Here is a 14,965-nt window from a genome sequence, read left to right as displayed (position 1 = left end):
TTACAATTTCAGTCATCCTTATATTCAACAAACTATTTCAAATCCCTAACTTGCTGAAGTTTGAGCTTATTGTCTTTCTTCAGAAACGTTTCCTCATGGTAGACACCATTGCTGTTCGTCTCTTCATCCCCAACAACACATGTCGTTGCCATCATCTAGTGGACACACAATAAAGGTTACTGCAGCGCTTGTTCTGCCTTATATGAAGACTGCAGAGTTTTCTAGCTCCCACAGGAAGAAAGAAGGGAAGGTGGGGGAAAGACTAAAGCCATCTGATTCCAAATTATTTTAATGCTTTAACCTCCCCCATCCCAGTAATTACTTTGCATCATCTGCCACATTTAATGTAGTATTTGAGGTCTTCTTAAAGTGACATTTTTTAGTCTGGCTTTGTCATGGGGATTATTTTATACAGTTGCTTTTTCTTCCCATCTTTTCCCATCCTTTATGTTTCACTCAACTTTTTCTCTATCAAGGCAGGACTTATGTCTCACTATTTCTATTTTGTGTACACATCTTACCTCCTATTTTAGAAGAAGAATTTGTGGTTTTTACAACCAAATTTAAATTAACTTTTTATAAAAAAAGCATTTACAACATATATGTAAAGTTTAAAGTATAATAATAAAATGAAACCAGTGAATTTGCTACCAAGCTTAAAAAATGAATATTTCAAGTATGTTTAAATATTTCTTACCCCTCCAAATATTATTTATTATTACCTTATTTTTCTTTAGAATTTTGCCATATATACTTAAAAGCATACTGTTTACTTTTGTGTATTTATGAAACATACTATTGAAACTTACTATAGGTATTTTTCTTATTTTTTTCACTTTTCCTTAAATATGTGGAGCTATAAGCTGTTTATTTTCATATTTGTGTAGTGGATATATCATTGTAGATTTCTTTTTACATTCTGTTGTTGATTATCATACATGGGATTTTTAGTTTTTATATGTATGTGTATACAGTATGTATATGTGTGGAAAAATTCCTTTGTTATAAAACTATAGATTCCTTTGGGGTGTCCACATAGACAATCATATCTCCAAATAATGAGAGTTCTGGGGCCAGTCCTCGTGTCAGTTTCCAGGACTTCCAGTAAAATATTGCCTGGAAGAGATGATAGTGGATATCCTTGTTTTGCTCCTTAAAACTTTGTTTGCTTCACCCTTGAACATGATATTTGCCATTGGTCTGGTTTGTAAAAAGCTTTGATAAAAGCTTTCTTCCTATGAGGTGATGATACACATTTCTGCTATAGTCTCCTAATGATGTGAATTGCATTTATAAATTCTACACTGTCAAAACAATCATGCATCCCTAGAATAGACCTACCATAGTCATTTTTCATGTGGTCAGTTTTGGACAATGCTGCTACATGCAACTTCTGTCCATTTTTTCCCAGTATTTTAGTTCTTTTTTGGCATCAATCCCATGTGTTAGATATTGTTGTGATTTTATACCATCATTGTTTGTTTAGACTTATGAACATGTTTACATTTTCTTTGTTCAACATTCCTTTTTGGCCCTTGGAGTTTCTTTCTAAGATCAATTTCTGACTTTCTGATAAACATTCTTTAGTATTTTACTTAAATTGACTTTTTAATGGGGATCTAGTGGTTGCAAGTTTACTGTTTGGTTGTTTGAAAATGTCTGTTTTATTCTCAATCTTGAACAAATAGTTTATCTGGGCACACTTTAAGAACTTACCTATGTGTTTAAATAAAATATATAAAAATTGTATATTTACTATTCTACAGTTTCTCTATGGCATATTTGTGTAGGTGTCTCTTGATTAATATTGCTTGCAATTTTTGGGCTTTTAATCCTAAGGATTTGTGACTTTCCTCAGTTCTAGAAAATTCTAAGCCATTATCACCTCCAATAGCTCCTCCTCCCATTGCATCTATTACCAATGTTTAGAGACCTCATTGAATGCCCCTTAGACCTTTGATTTTATTTTGCTTGCCTCTTATTCTCTTTTTCCATATTTGTGTCTTTATGCAGTATCTCTTAACATTTATCTTCCAGTTCACTAATTGTACCTTCAGATGTGTCTAATCTGCCATTTAACTCTTTGATTTAGTTTTTCATTTTATTGGTTATTTATTTCATGTCAAGAATGTTTTTTGGTACTTGTTCTTTTTAAGAATATACTCTTATTTCTTACCTACTTTTGAGTGTCCTCTTTGCTTTTCTAAAAATGTATTTTATATACTTATTTTATATTTTATATCATTTAATTCTATCTAATGTTTGATGAGTTTTATTTTACTATTTATTGTTTCAGTTGACTTTTCCTTGTGATACTTTATTTCCTCATGTGCTTAAAATTTTCATAATGAGCTCAAGCTTACTGCAATGTTTTAAGGCCTGGGCTTAATTTTTGTTTTACCAAGAGCCAAGATTTATACAAATTTCTTTATAAAGTTCCTTCTACGACTGATTCATCCTGATACTCAGGACTTTGCAGACATCTTGATCTGATACCTTCTGTGTGCTTTTGACTTTATTTCCTGTCTTTCATGTGTGGTCAGCTAATTCTGAAATTCTAGACTCTGAGATCAGCAGATGCTACCAGAGTGACCACTTGCTTTAGTGATTTTTTTTATATTGCTCTGGGTTCATGCAGTTCACTATTCTTATTGTTTTCCTCTCTGAGTTTTTATCTTATTTATTTAACAGTTCACAGATTCTTTTAAAAATTCAGAAATTTTTATATTTATATTTATATTATTATTGTGGCATAATCTACATATGGTAAAATACACAAATAATATATAGCATGATGAATATTTTTAAAAAATAGATGCCCATGTGTATGCAGATTCAGATCAATATACAGGGAATATCCAATATCCAACCCATCCCATATTTCTTTTTGTCTTTCATGTCCCTTCTTAGAAGATTTTAAAAGATAGTCATTCTACTATATTCCCAGAAGTCAGTTGACTGAATTTTCAATAGAAAATTAGCCTCTGTAAGATTAACATGTGTATTTTGACAGGATTTTTAAAGGGTTTGGCCCTGATCCCCTCATATTAAGTTCACTATTTCTTCATCAGAGCCTAGCATCTGTTCCTGGCTTTGTGGTTTTGCTTCTCTTGTACTGTGTTTTCTGTGAGTGGCTAAAGTCTTTGATATTATTTTTCTCTCTTAAAGGCACTCCGAGTCATGGGGAGAATAATGCGTGAGTGTTGGTATGCCAGTGGGGCAGCCCGCCTAACTGCCCTTCGTATTAAGAAGACCATTTCTCAACTTTGCGTCAAAGAAGACTGCAAAGCCTAATAACAATAATTGTGTTAAAGAGAAATCTCTCACAGCTTTCTTTCTCATTTTCCCTCTTTGTGTGAATGTTTTTGCCTTTTTTTGTTGTAGTTGTTCTACCTCAAAGATAACATAGTACAGTATTTAAGTGTCCAAAGGCAGCATGATAAAATAACTCTAAAGTCAAGCATGGGTAGGAGTTGACTCCATCCATTCTCTGTGTTGTCTTTCATTTTATTTTGAGAAGCAACACATCGACTCATCTTTTTATTTAATAAGAAAGATATTGCAAAGTGTAAAATAAGCTATATAAAAGTAATAAAGGTCACTAAGGTTTTATTTTACTTGAATCAAGAGCACATGAATGAATAGGAATAATGCGGGAAAACATAGTCATTAAAATGTGAACGAGAGCGTGTTCTATCCAAACAAAACTTTGGATCATACAATCAATGGTTTTCTCTATCATTCTTAATTAAGCAGGATCTTTTTAAAAATTAAGTATTGCTCTGAACGTTAGTATATGGAACATGTAAAAATGTTGCTGCTTGGTTGTAAGGTGGAAGTGAGGTCAGAGTAACCGCTGGCTTGGTCTCTTCTTCCCCCTTCTCTTACTCTTCATATCCAGTGCTACAATAGCCCCTGATGCCTGCAACATGAAAGCAACTCAGATTGTTACTTCTTCTCATTTACAAATAAGACACCTGACATCTTGAGATACTGATTAATGTCTCAAAGTCAGCCAGCGTGTGGTAGAACTAGCGGGAGGTCCAAATCTTGTGATAATCCATATTGTAGAAGTAGCTAGCGTCCTACTTTCCCTTTAATTCTATATTTCTCCCTAGGCAGAAACATCTTTCATGATGATATTTGTGGTTTAGTCAGAGTGAGTTGTTTTGTAGAATCAGAATGGATCTGAATGAACTGTTAGGAAAATATCCATTGATATTTCCCTCAAAGAAATTTCATAGGCACCCTATTTTTAGTCACCCTGTTTGTTATGAGTGTTAATATTTTCTGAGTATTTCCAGAGATGAATCAGGCATAAAGATCCATTGCAGAAGATGCCTTTAAGAGCCTTTCAGAGGTCCCCACTGCATTTCTATATACAGATTTAGAAAACAAAAGAACAGAAGAAAAGGAAGCTAGGAGATATTTTGAGAAAAATTAAGAAAACTCTTAAATGAAGTATAACAATCGGACCCTATAGAGGGTACCAGTAACTGTGAATATCTACTCTCCTACCTGTTCAAAATGAGTGAGCAGTGCAGAAAATGACTCATGATAATTTTGCCTTTATTCTACTTCCTTGGGACACAAAAGTGATGAATTCTTAATACTACACGGGACATTAAATATTTCCTTCAAATCTATAATTCTGCTTTGGTGAAAGACTTATTATGCTATCTCTTATTATTCTAAAACACTGTTCCCTAAACTCTGTTCCTTAGAACACACTTCTGCTGAAATAATTCAAGGCCAAAGTGTTCTTTGGTAGATTCTTAAAAGTGCTACTTGCACATTACCATATAATGTGCTTTTAGAAGTGTAGCAGTAAAGAAATATTACCTCTTTTCTTTAAACTGGGTTTCCCAAATTCTTTGACCCTGAGCCCTTTTATTAAGGCCGGGGAAACCTTCTACTATTCCACATTTTGGTTTTCTATAAAGCACAAACTTGGCTCAGTGTTCTAAAGGATATACACTTGTGTATTTTCATGGAGAGCACAATCTGTGATCATACTTCATTTCTCTAGGGAATTGTGTTACTGAACCCATCTTCACTTGACTTAGATGAGATATCAGAGGCAAAATACTGACAGCTGTGGTTTGCATATACTTTCATTCATGCAGCTATCCATTCATTAAATAATATGAAACACCCCATATCTTCCTTGCCACAATATTGGGTCCAATAGGGAAGGAAGTCAAAAGATGAAATGCCCTCAGGGATTTTAAAGTCTAATTTGGGAATGGGAACAGGGATGTGGGTATGAGGGGGAAGCAAGCAAATTAACAAATAGATATAATACTTGGTATATACAAAGTAGGATGTTTTGAGTCATGTATGACAGTGAGTTTGAAGATTACTTTCAACTCACAACACATTTAGATAGTGTCTTTTTGGGCTATTCCAGACAATCTAAATCACACAATCAGTTTTTAAAAATACCCATGTGAAGGGATTATCTTGCTTGTGCTTGTTATCTTGATTTATCATAGATTGTTTCTACATATATAAGAATGAAATTATTTATTTACTGTGGTTGTACTGTAGTTTCAAATAAACAAGAATAATATATCCTGTTTAATTCACTTAAGTTGGGTAAATATACTTAGTTTTTAAGAGAGCATATTTTAGTATCTCCTTTTTCCTTGATGTTTTATAATCTATGTGAGTGTGTCAAAATATAATTTCATGTTTTTACTAGTTCAACTTTCATCCTAGAGAAATCTGTACATTTTGAGATATTTTTCTTGTTTTTGCATTGGTTAACTGTAACTCCCAATTAAATAGTCTTGTATTTCAGTTACCAAGTATATTTCTTAAGAAAGGGGGTTGGTTGGTTAACAAAAATATGTCAAAAATTAACATACTTAAAAGTTAGGAAAAGTTTAAAGTTTGACTTTTCCTTAATTCTCAACTTGATTATAAATAGAAAATGCTCACTTACAAAAATAGGATAAAGTTTAGAGCATAAGACATACTGTATCCGCCCATGCTGTTAACTTCATATTATTTGTTTTTGATGGAGTCTCCTTGTGTAGTATTTCTTTTGAATTGTTATAAGCAAAAAATACTCATTTTAGGCTCAAAGTATCTGTTCTTTGCTCCTTTCCAATTTTGGCTTTGGGTAAAACATAAAGCTTGGGAAAATGCTATTGATGAAATTTCAGTACTCTATAAAGTAGTGGACAGATTTATATGCAGCATCACTTCCTAAAATAAGGGAAGCATTATTGTCAGCATTTCAGCATGAACTTTTTGCCTTATAAGCTATGCATTTAGTGTGTAATTGGTACAAATTCTGTATGTGCTTTCTTCTGTGTCTAAAATATTTGGCATGTCACATCTAAAATTCTTAATTTATGATCTGACTTGAAAGTTAAGTGAAACATGATTGTGTCGTGCACTATTTTCGGCATAGCACTTGCTTTTCATCTTTATGGTTTCAGTTAACTTTGCATTTTAAATTTCCGTGATTGTGTGAAAATAGTAACCTGATGGCAGTGTCTGAAGACTTCAAAATCAACTTTTATTGTAAAATGAAAGCCTACAATAGGTACATTTGGTGAGGAATTCTCTCATTTATCATTGTTAATACTTCTGCTTTAGTAGAATTATTAAACAAAACAAAACCACTTTTACTATGCTAGAATTTTGCCACCATGTGACTTATTGAGGCAGAGAAAACTCAGGGTTATCTTAGAGTTTCTGCAAAAGTACCAGGGATCTATTTAACAAATCATCTGAAAATAGGGAGCCCACATTTGCCATTATACAAAGTTCTACTTAAAATGGCTTATCAAGCATCGATTAATAATTTTAAATAAAGATGGAAATGTATTTTGATGAAATAAACTTATTTAAAGTGTGAAATCAGGAAATTAAGAAGATAACAGTAGCAAATGAGTAAAGCTGATGACAGTTGATGTTTTTAATACATTCTTTTAAATAAATTTACAAATACAATATTATAAGTTATTTAGAAATGTTTAAGAATCAGTGTCTTAAAACGATGTCATTATGGTTTTTGGACATATTCTAAAATGTCTTTTCTTTTGTGAGATATACTACTTCGGTATTTAACAGCGCTTTGTATTAGCACCCTCCGTAAGCTAATATCTACATGGCCTTTTTCGCACTATTTAGTGAAGACAGTAATCTTTCTGCTCCTGAGGGCTTCTTCTAAACAGGAAGAAATGCCAGTTGGAATAGAAAAATTTCATAAAAATGTTAAATTAAATAGAACTTCTATAATATAGGTGGTTTTTCAAAGTGTTTTAATGAAAACTTTCATATATTTGACTTTCTTCCCTCTAGCTTCTCCTTTGTTTCATTATTTTTCTCACATCCTTTTAAACTGTTCCCTCGCTGTCTTCCAAAATTATCATTAGCCCCTAATTTAAAAAAATAGCTATTTTTATTATTTAACTAACGTATTATTTAACATAATCATACTAGTATTTAACCTTCTAATGAAAGACAGTCCCTTGTGGGCTAAAGTATTTTGGCTGTGTCACAAAAACAAAATCTGGAATTTGGAAATTGTAAAGGATATAAGAGGTTTTGTAAGTCAATTGCCATATTTCATAGATAAAGAAACCAAGGATCAGAGATTAAATGACTGCTAGTTATTAGCAGAACTGATAGGCGAACCGGTGGTGACACCCACCACAGTGTCCTACCATATCCAACACTTACTAATTTAAAAATAATTAGCATGCACCTAAACCTACCTTGAATGTCCACTAACATAAATGTGCCATTTAATGGTGATGATCAAATCCCACTTCTCTTTTTATTTCTGCTAAAATAATATGCTCATTCCTTTCTGTAAGGATTGTTCTTTCTCTTTATGCACTAGAATGGGAATGAAAGATGACTTGGTAATTTAATTTGGGACCATGTCTAGTAGCATATTAGTGGCTTTATTCTCAGCTCCTCTGTAGTGTCTCATTAGTTCATCTTTGGCATTCATTTTCTTTCAATATATCAAAAAAATATCTGCTGAATTTCATCAACTCCAATCACTCTATAATGCCTGTCCTTCTAGATTGTTCTACACTGACCTTCCTAACATGTTTTCATCTCATGCCTCCTCCAGTAATTTTTCATTTGGCCTGATGAAGAGGGTAGTTGTTAATAGCAGAGAAGACTTCCTTTCAAATTTTAAAAAGTTACAGATATATTCTAGCTATATTCTAGTTACAGTCTAGTTATATTCTAGCTTTTACCTCACATAAAGAATGTCTACTTTTGCCTCATGCCTGGGCTACATGAACTTGAATGTTGACACAGGCACTAAGAATCTTAATGTATTAGGAAATCAGCCTTGTTCTGCGTGTCACCAGGTCCAGCTGGGCATGTTGTGCCCCCGCACATATACTTCCAGCTGAGGGGCCGGTAGAGGTTGAAATCCAAGCAATGGACTCCTCAACTCAGAAACATTTTTATATTTTTCAAAAAAACACTTTATGTGCTTATATATCTTCAGAAAAGGGCCTTGCTTATATGTCTTAAGAAAATGAGAGTCACAATTTTTAAATGGTTCTTGACATCTGCAAATTGAATAGAGAACTCAGAAAAATAAATTTTCATCCTATCATTCCCAGGACATCAAGAGATGTGTGTTTAACCTGTTGATTTAATTTTTCAACCCAGACAATTTGCAGCAAGACCCTTGTTTTGAGTTTTCATTCCATTTGAAACCTATTTATTGACTTTGCTATAAAGAAGCAGTTACATGTCTAAATTCTAACTAATGCAGACATAGCATGAAATTTATCAATATCTTCATTTACTCCAAATAAGCTAAATACAAGCCATCAGGTTTTTAAAAATCCCATTCTTTTTTCCTTTTCATGTAAATTAAGGGTATGTAAGCCAAAATATTCAATTCTAGTATTTTATTTTCACAATTATTAGTGTCAAGCTCTTGTAATCTTCTGATCCTAGACTGGAGAAAATCATTCAAACAATCTGTTTCAGGTTTTTAAATGTCCTAAAAACAGAAAGTTAGATTCAGATCTCAAAAAAAAGGGATTTTGGATTGACTTTCAAAGTACTAATACTAATTATACTTTTCTTTTGGTAGTGTGACTTCTCTTACACCCATGAACATATTACATAAATGTCAAAACCACTGCTTTTTGACATTGCAAAACATGCCTTGAACTCTTGAACTACTGTGAAAAGAATCACTGTTGTAAAGACTTGTAACAAGCTAGCTGATATTCTTAAGTATGTAAAAAGATTTCCTTTCAACAGATAGGCCCAAATGAATGTATATAAGAAATATGAAGAAAAAAGTTAGGTTTTAAAATGAGAATTGGGCAATAATTTGTATTGAAATTATGCATGTGGCAATTTTAGTAGTTGCAGTTTAATTGTTGACAGTGGCGAGAGTTCAAATTCCAAAGAGAAATGAATGATATTTAGATGTTTCATTAATTTCTAGCCTGTGGAAATATACATTATATACATATATACATATATATAATGTGTGTATATATATACACATATGCTTATTTTGTTTAGAAATAGTATTTTAGAATTTAGTAAGAATTCTGAGATAACCTTCATACCAAAATGTTTTAACTTTATCAACAGTAAGTCATAAAGTATTTATTTTAAAGCTTTCTAAATATTCTTGCATAACTTTCAGCTGCCTCCTGATGTAAATGCTTATCTGCTTAAATGTTATATTTTTATGTATGCATTTTCTGAAAATGTTTTGTAAAGTGGCAAAGATAATAAATTAATCACTCCTTGTACTTGTTTCTGTGAAGCATATAGAACTCTATTTTAAATAAAAAGAAAATGTATCATATTTTGGTTTCTATACAGTTATGTCCTATTATTTAAACATTTTTATTTATATGTGTATGCAATATGTGGAGGTGGTTTTGGAATGTAAATGTTGGCTCCAGAAGGCACTGGAGGAATTGGTTTCTTTCCTTACTGGGAGAGACATGTGCTCCTTCAACAGACATTTCTGTGCATGACACTTAGGACAGTAGTCTTTGTTTTATTTTTCCTGTAATCATTCTTTATGCTTATTTAAACTTTATTGAAACACTATTGGGTAGGCCTGCCCTAAGGCCTAAAATGGCTTCCTTCATATTCAAAGTAAAATCCCAAACACTCACGTGGTCTATAAACAGCTTTGCCTGCGCCACCTGACAACCTTTCTGCCTTCCACAACCCCACCTGCATTCTTGCTTCCAACCCCAACTGTTTACCACACTCCTGCTCTTTGCTTTTCCTTGAACTTGGCAGACACTTACCAGTCCCAGGGAATTTGCTTTAGTCCCTTTGCCTGGAATGTTCTTCCTTCAGATATTATATGGTGTAGGTTTCTGTTAGAATACTGTCACACCAGCAGGCCTTTCTTGCCACCCTTTCTGGAGTAGCACCTGTGTCGTTCATTATCCTCTTAGCCTGTTTGAAATTTCCTCATGGCGCTTAGCAGGAACTGGGTGTTATAGCGGGTATCTTACGGTATGGAGTATCGCAGTGACTAGGTCCTTGAACGTTAGAATCAGGGGTCATGTCACGTAAATTTGAAAATGCAGTTTTAAAACATTCAGAGTATTATCTTGTTTTGTACAGTGAGAAATATCTCTATGAAATTCACCACTCTCCCCCTACCCACCAAATGTCTATAATAAAGCTCAAAAAGAGTTATAAACCCAATCGAGATTAGTTTAGCCAAATTCATAGTGGCTATTCCAGAATGACATTACGGGAAAATTAGGTTGTTTGGTTATATTTCCAACCCTACAAAGTTGATGTTTTCTAGGACTTAGCATAAGAGAATACGCCAGTGGTTTTACTTTTAATATGTGCTCTGAAGCTCTTTTACTTTTTCATCCTTATTTTTCATTTTAGTGGCAGTTTTGTTAATGTGGCCTTAAGTGCCATTAAGTGGGTACTTAAGATTCACAAGCCAAATGGTCTTGCTCAACAATCAAGTCAGGTTCTCATTTGGCTTCGTCATTAACTGCTTCTTGTAGTCATAGAGAAGGGCAAAATACGTATTTTACATGAATTTAAATTGTGAAATCTGTGCTTGAAATCAAACAAATGCTTTAGTTTCAGCAGCACTAGTAGCAGAATTTTTTCTTCAGTTGTAATTTTGTCGTAACCTCAGCATTTTAATTTTTTTTAACACTGATGTGTGCAAAAGCTGGTGAACATCCACACTGCTGAAGTAATTAACGTAATGCCTGAACTTAAAATTGGATAGTCACTTTTTTCCCCTTAGGATCGATTCCTGGAGACTGGGGGATCACTGAAGCCCGTCTGTTTTATAGTGTTCTGGAAGTGAGATTTTTAAGAAATGCTCTATGACTTTTAGAGTAAATATTCATATGTTGTAGTCAAGGAGAGTTATTAAAATTTGATTTGAATAGTTTCTTTACTGTTTCTTCAATCACTTCTAAATGAAAATAGGTTAAAACACTCTTTTCCCTTCAAATATTAGTCAACAAATCTTTATCAAACATTGCTGCGAAGTGCATTGTATCGTAATCATTGTAAGTGGTGTTAAGAAAATACTAAGTTCTTACATTTAAGAAAATAAACTATTTAGGAAGATAAAGCATGCCCATGAATAGCTATCTAACTAACCTTAGAAGCTGGTAATACAAGAGATGTCATAGGAAGAAAATTATTAAGGCTGAGTGTGGGTACAGATATTAAATGATAAAGACACAGAAATGAGGTATAAGGTATAATGACTTGGAAGAGTCAAGAAAATTAATGAGTTAATGTTGTAGGATGGGAAAGATTTGTGTAAGTGGAATAGACAGGCAAGAAGTCCCTGGTAGGAAAAATCTCCAAAACAAAAGCAGGAATGAACATGGCAGTTAGTAACCTACAGAAGTAGAATGGAGGGTTTGGGTAAGGTTCAGATTGCAGCCTTCAAACCTTGATCCTGCCTTTGAGGGAGGCTAATGGTTTTAAAGTAGCAGTGATAATGTTAAGCTTGTATTGAATGAAGGCAGTAAAAGAGCTACCTTCTGAGGGGATTTATGAAAGAGACCTGGAGATTCCACCATTACTTTCGTCCCTAATTGATGGATATTTAGAGAGAGCAACTGTTGAAGAATTCCAAGTTGAGCCATACAGTTTGTGTGCTGCTGGTATCTTTTTTTTTTATTTGCTGGTATCTTTATATAGTGTTTTTTTCTACTCTCCAACGCGTCATAAAAGCAAAACAAAATAAAGATTTCATCATTTTTAATAATTTAGTTCAATCACAAATGTGACTCGGAATTTTAAAACACACACTGGCACACACACACACACGATCATTTAGAAAGATCTACCTTATAATGCCATCTCTGCATGAAAAATTTCCAGCTACCACTAAACTGTGCACAGTAAATTTCAAATATAATCAAATTGGATTTAGAAATACTAATGGTGATTTCATAGAAGAACCCTTGCTTCAGCAACTTAGGAAATTACACTTGATTTTCTTTTGAGTGTTACTCAATTGTGCTCGAAATTGTTCATTTGAACTCTTTTAAACGAGAAGAGGCAGGTGGTTAAATGTGGGCACTGTTTAACATTTACACAAAACATTCCAAGCACAATGGACTTTTTCTCTTGAATGTCAACCAGCTTTCTCTTCTTTCTCATAGCCCGTCCTTCCTTGGCCACTTGCTTTGACCTCACTACATCCCTGAAAGGAGAATTGGTTCAAAAGTAGTTAACTGCTGGGAAGCATTAGGTTATTTTTATAATCTTCCAGCTAAAGCTCTTAATGTGGCAACTGCTGGTTACTGAAGCAGTTTAAGAAAAAGGAACTGCTGAGTTTGCCTTTTATATTTAAATGAAAAAACACAAGGTGACACAATCGCAGGAGACGTAGGTGAACCACGACAGCGAAATACAGCTTAGTTTCTGCCCAGAGCAAAAGCAAGACTTTGCAAAACACATTTCAATTCTATACCGCAGTTTGAATCTTTGCTTTCTGTATAAAACTAGTTTAAGAAATGCACTTTTTTCTAAGTCAGCTTTTCCCTTACCAGAAATACATGGGTGATATCATGGACCACTTAACTGCTAGTCCATTTGCTTCAAAGTGCTTATTAAATACTTCAAATTTACAAGCAGGTAGGAAGATGGCATTCAGAAATATATAGACTTTGCTGTTTATTTCTTCTTTCCTTTCTGGAGCAAACTTTTATAGAAGTAGGGTACATTTCCTGTCACCCACTGCTCTCTGCCCACTCACTTCTTGATCCACCACAATCGACCTTTGGCTCTAATTGCTCCTCTGAACTGCCTTCTCTATGCTTACAAATAACCTTACGTAACCCAGGGCAAAGAGCATTGTACCCTTTCTTTCTTAGTCCCTCTAGGATTTTTGACACAGAGTGTCCTTCTCCTCCAGAACAGAAATAGTTTTGTTTTCTGAAATAGTACTTTCTTCTGGTTCTTTCCCTCCTACCTCCTATTCTCTTTCTCAGTGTTCTTCACATAATTTTTCTTTCTCTGTGTGTGTGTCCCTAAAATGCTAATATTTACCCCAGATTCTGGTTTTGGTTCTCTTCATCCTAAACATCCCTTCTTGGTGACCTTATTTACTCTTTTGTCTTTAACAAACCTACATATTCATTCCAGATTTCTCTTCTAAGACCCAGTCCTAATTTCAGGTTGCTTCGTGATGTGTCCACTTGGATGTATAATGGTTACGTCAGAGTCAAATGTTGAAATGTATTTTTTTGTGAGTCTCACTTCTTTTGCTCAGCATAATTTTTGAGATTCATTCATGTTACTAGATGTATTCATGGATTGTTCTTTTGTATTGCTTGGTACAGTTCTATTGTATTGACATCACAATTTGTTTATCTATTCATCTGTTGGTCATTTGGATATTTTCACTTTGGAACTGTTATGAATAAATCTGCTATGAACATTCACATAAAAGTCTTTTTTGTGGATTTGTCTTTTCATCTCTCTAGCTTGATAGATAGGAGTGTAATTTCTGGGTCAAATGATGAGTGGAAACTATTGTCCAAAGTATTTCTACCATTTTACACTCTCACTATCAAGGTATGAGAGCAATAATTGCTCCAGACTTTTTCATTTTAGCCTTTCTAGTGGGAATGTAGTAGTGTCTCATTGTCATTTTACTTTAGATTTTTCTTTAAGATAGCAAATCTTCTCACTAATTTTTCCCCCTTCTTATTTCACCCATACTTCCACCACCTCCCCTACGGCAACCACCAGTTTGTCCTCTGTGTTTGAATCTATTTCTGTTTTGTTTGACTTATTTCACTTAGCATAATAACCTTTAGGTTCATCCCTGTTGTCTCAAATGGCAGCATTTCATTCTTTTTCATGGCTGAATAATATCCCATTATATATATGTACCACATCTTTATCCATTTATCTGTCAATAGACATTCAGGTTGTTTCAATATTTAGGCTATTGTAAATCATGCTGTGATAAACATAGGCGTGCATATATCTTTCTGAGTTAGTGATTTTTTTTTGAAGTAAATTCCCAGAAGTGGAATCACCAGGTCATATGGTGTTTTTATTTTTAGTTTTTTTGAGAAACCTCCATACTGTTTTCCATAGTGCCTACACCAATTTACATTCCCATCAATAGTGTATGATGGCTCCCTTATCTCTAAATCTTCACCAACACTTGTTATTTCTTGTCTTGTTGAAAGTAGCCACTTTGGTGTGAGGCAATATTTCACAGTGGTTTTGATGAGCATTTCCCTGATGATTAGTGATGTTGAGCGTCTTTCATGTGTTTGTTGACCATCTGTATGTCTTCTTTGGAAAAATCTCTATTCAAGATCTCTGCCCATTTTTTAGAATGCATTATTTGTTTTCTTGGTGTTTAGTTGTTTGAGTTTTTAATGTATTTCTTGGAGTCTTTAATGTATTGTATTTATTTTCTAATGACTTACCAAAAAGCTCATCTCTTCTATGGACTAGG

General features: G+C 33.7%; 1 protein-coding gene across 9 annotated transcripts in view; it reads left to right on the top strand.

Moving 5' to 3' along the window:
- ACVR1C (activin A receptor type 1C) overlaps positions 1 to 14,965 on the top strand; it is a 114,520-nt gene that overhangs the window by 57,192 nt on the left and 42,363 nt on the right. Inside the window, exon 9 of one of the 9 annotated variants that reach the window (XM_036996098.2) lies at positions 3,169 to 14,296. The exons of 7 other annotated variants lie outside the window; for them this stretch is intronic. In XM_036996098.2, the coding sequence (XP_036851993.2) occupies positions 3,169 to 3,294 (126 nt within the window). In that variant the 3' untranslated portion in view covers positions 3,295 to 14,296. Of the gene's footprint in view, positions 1 to 83; positions 496 to 3,168; positions 14,297 to 14,965 lie in introns of those variants that run through there. One more of the 9 variants, XM_073241486.1, reaches the window with a different exon arrangement.

Source organism: Manis javanica, chromosome 7, assembly GCF_040802235.1.
Source record: "Manis javanica isolate MJ-LG chromosome 7, MJ_LKY, whole genome shotgun sequence".
Classification (NCBI taxonomy): Eukaryota; Metazoa; Chordata; class Mammalia; order Pholidota; family Manidae; genus Manis; species Manis javanica.
This window is presented reverse-complemented; position numbering and strand designations above follow the sequence as displayed.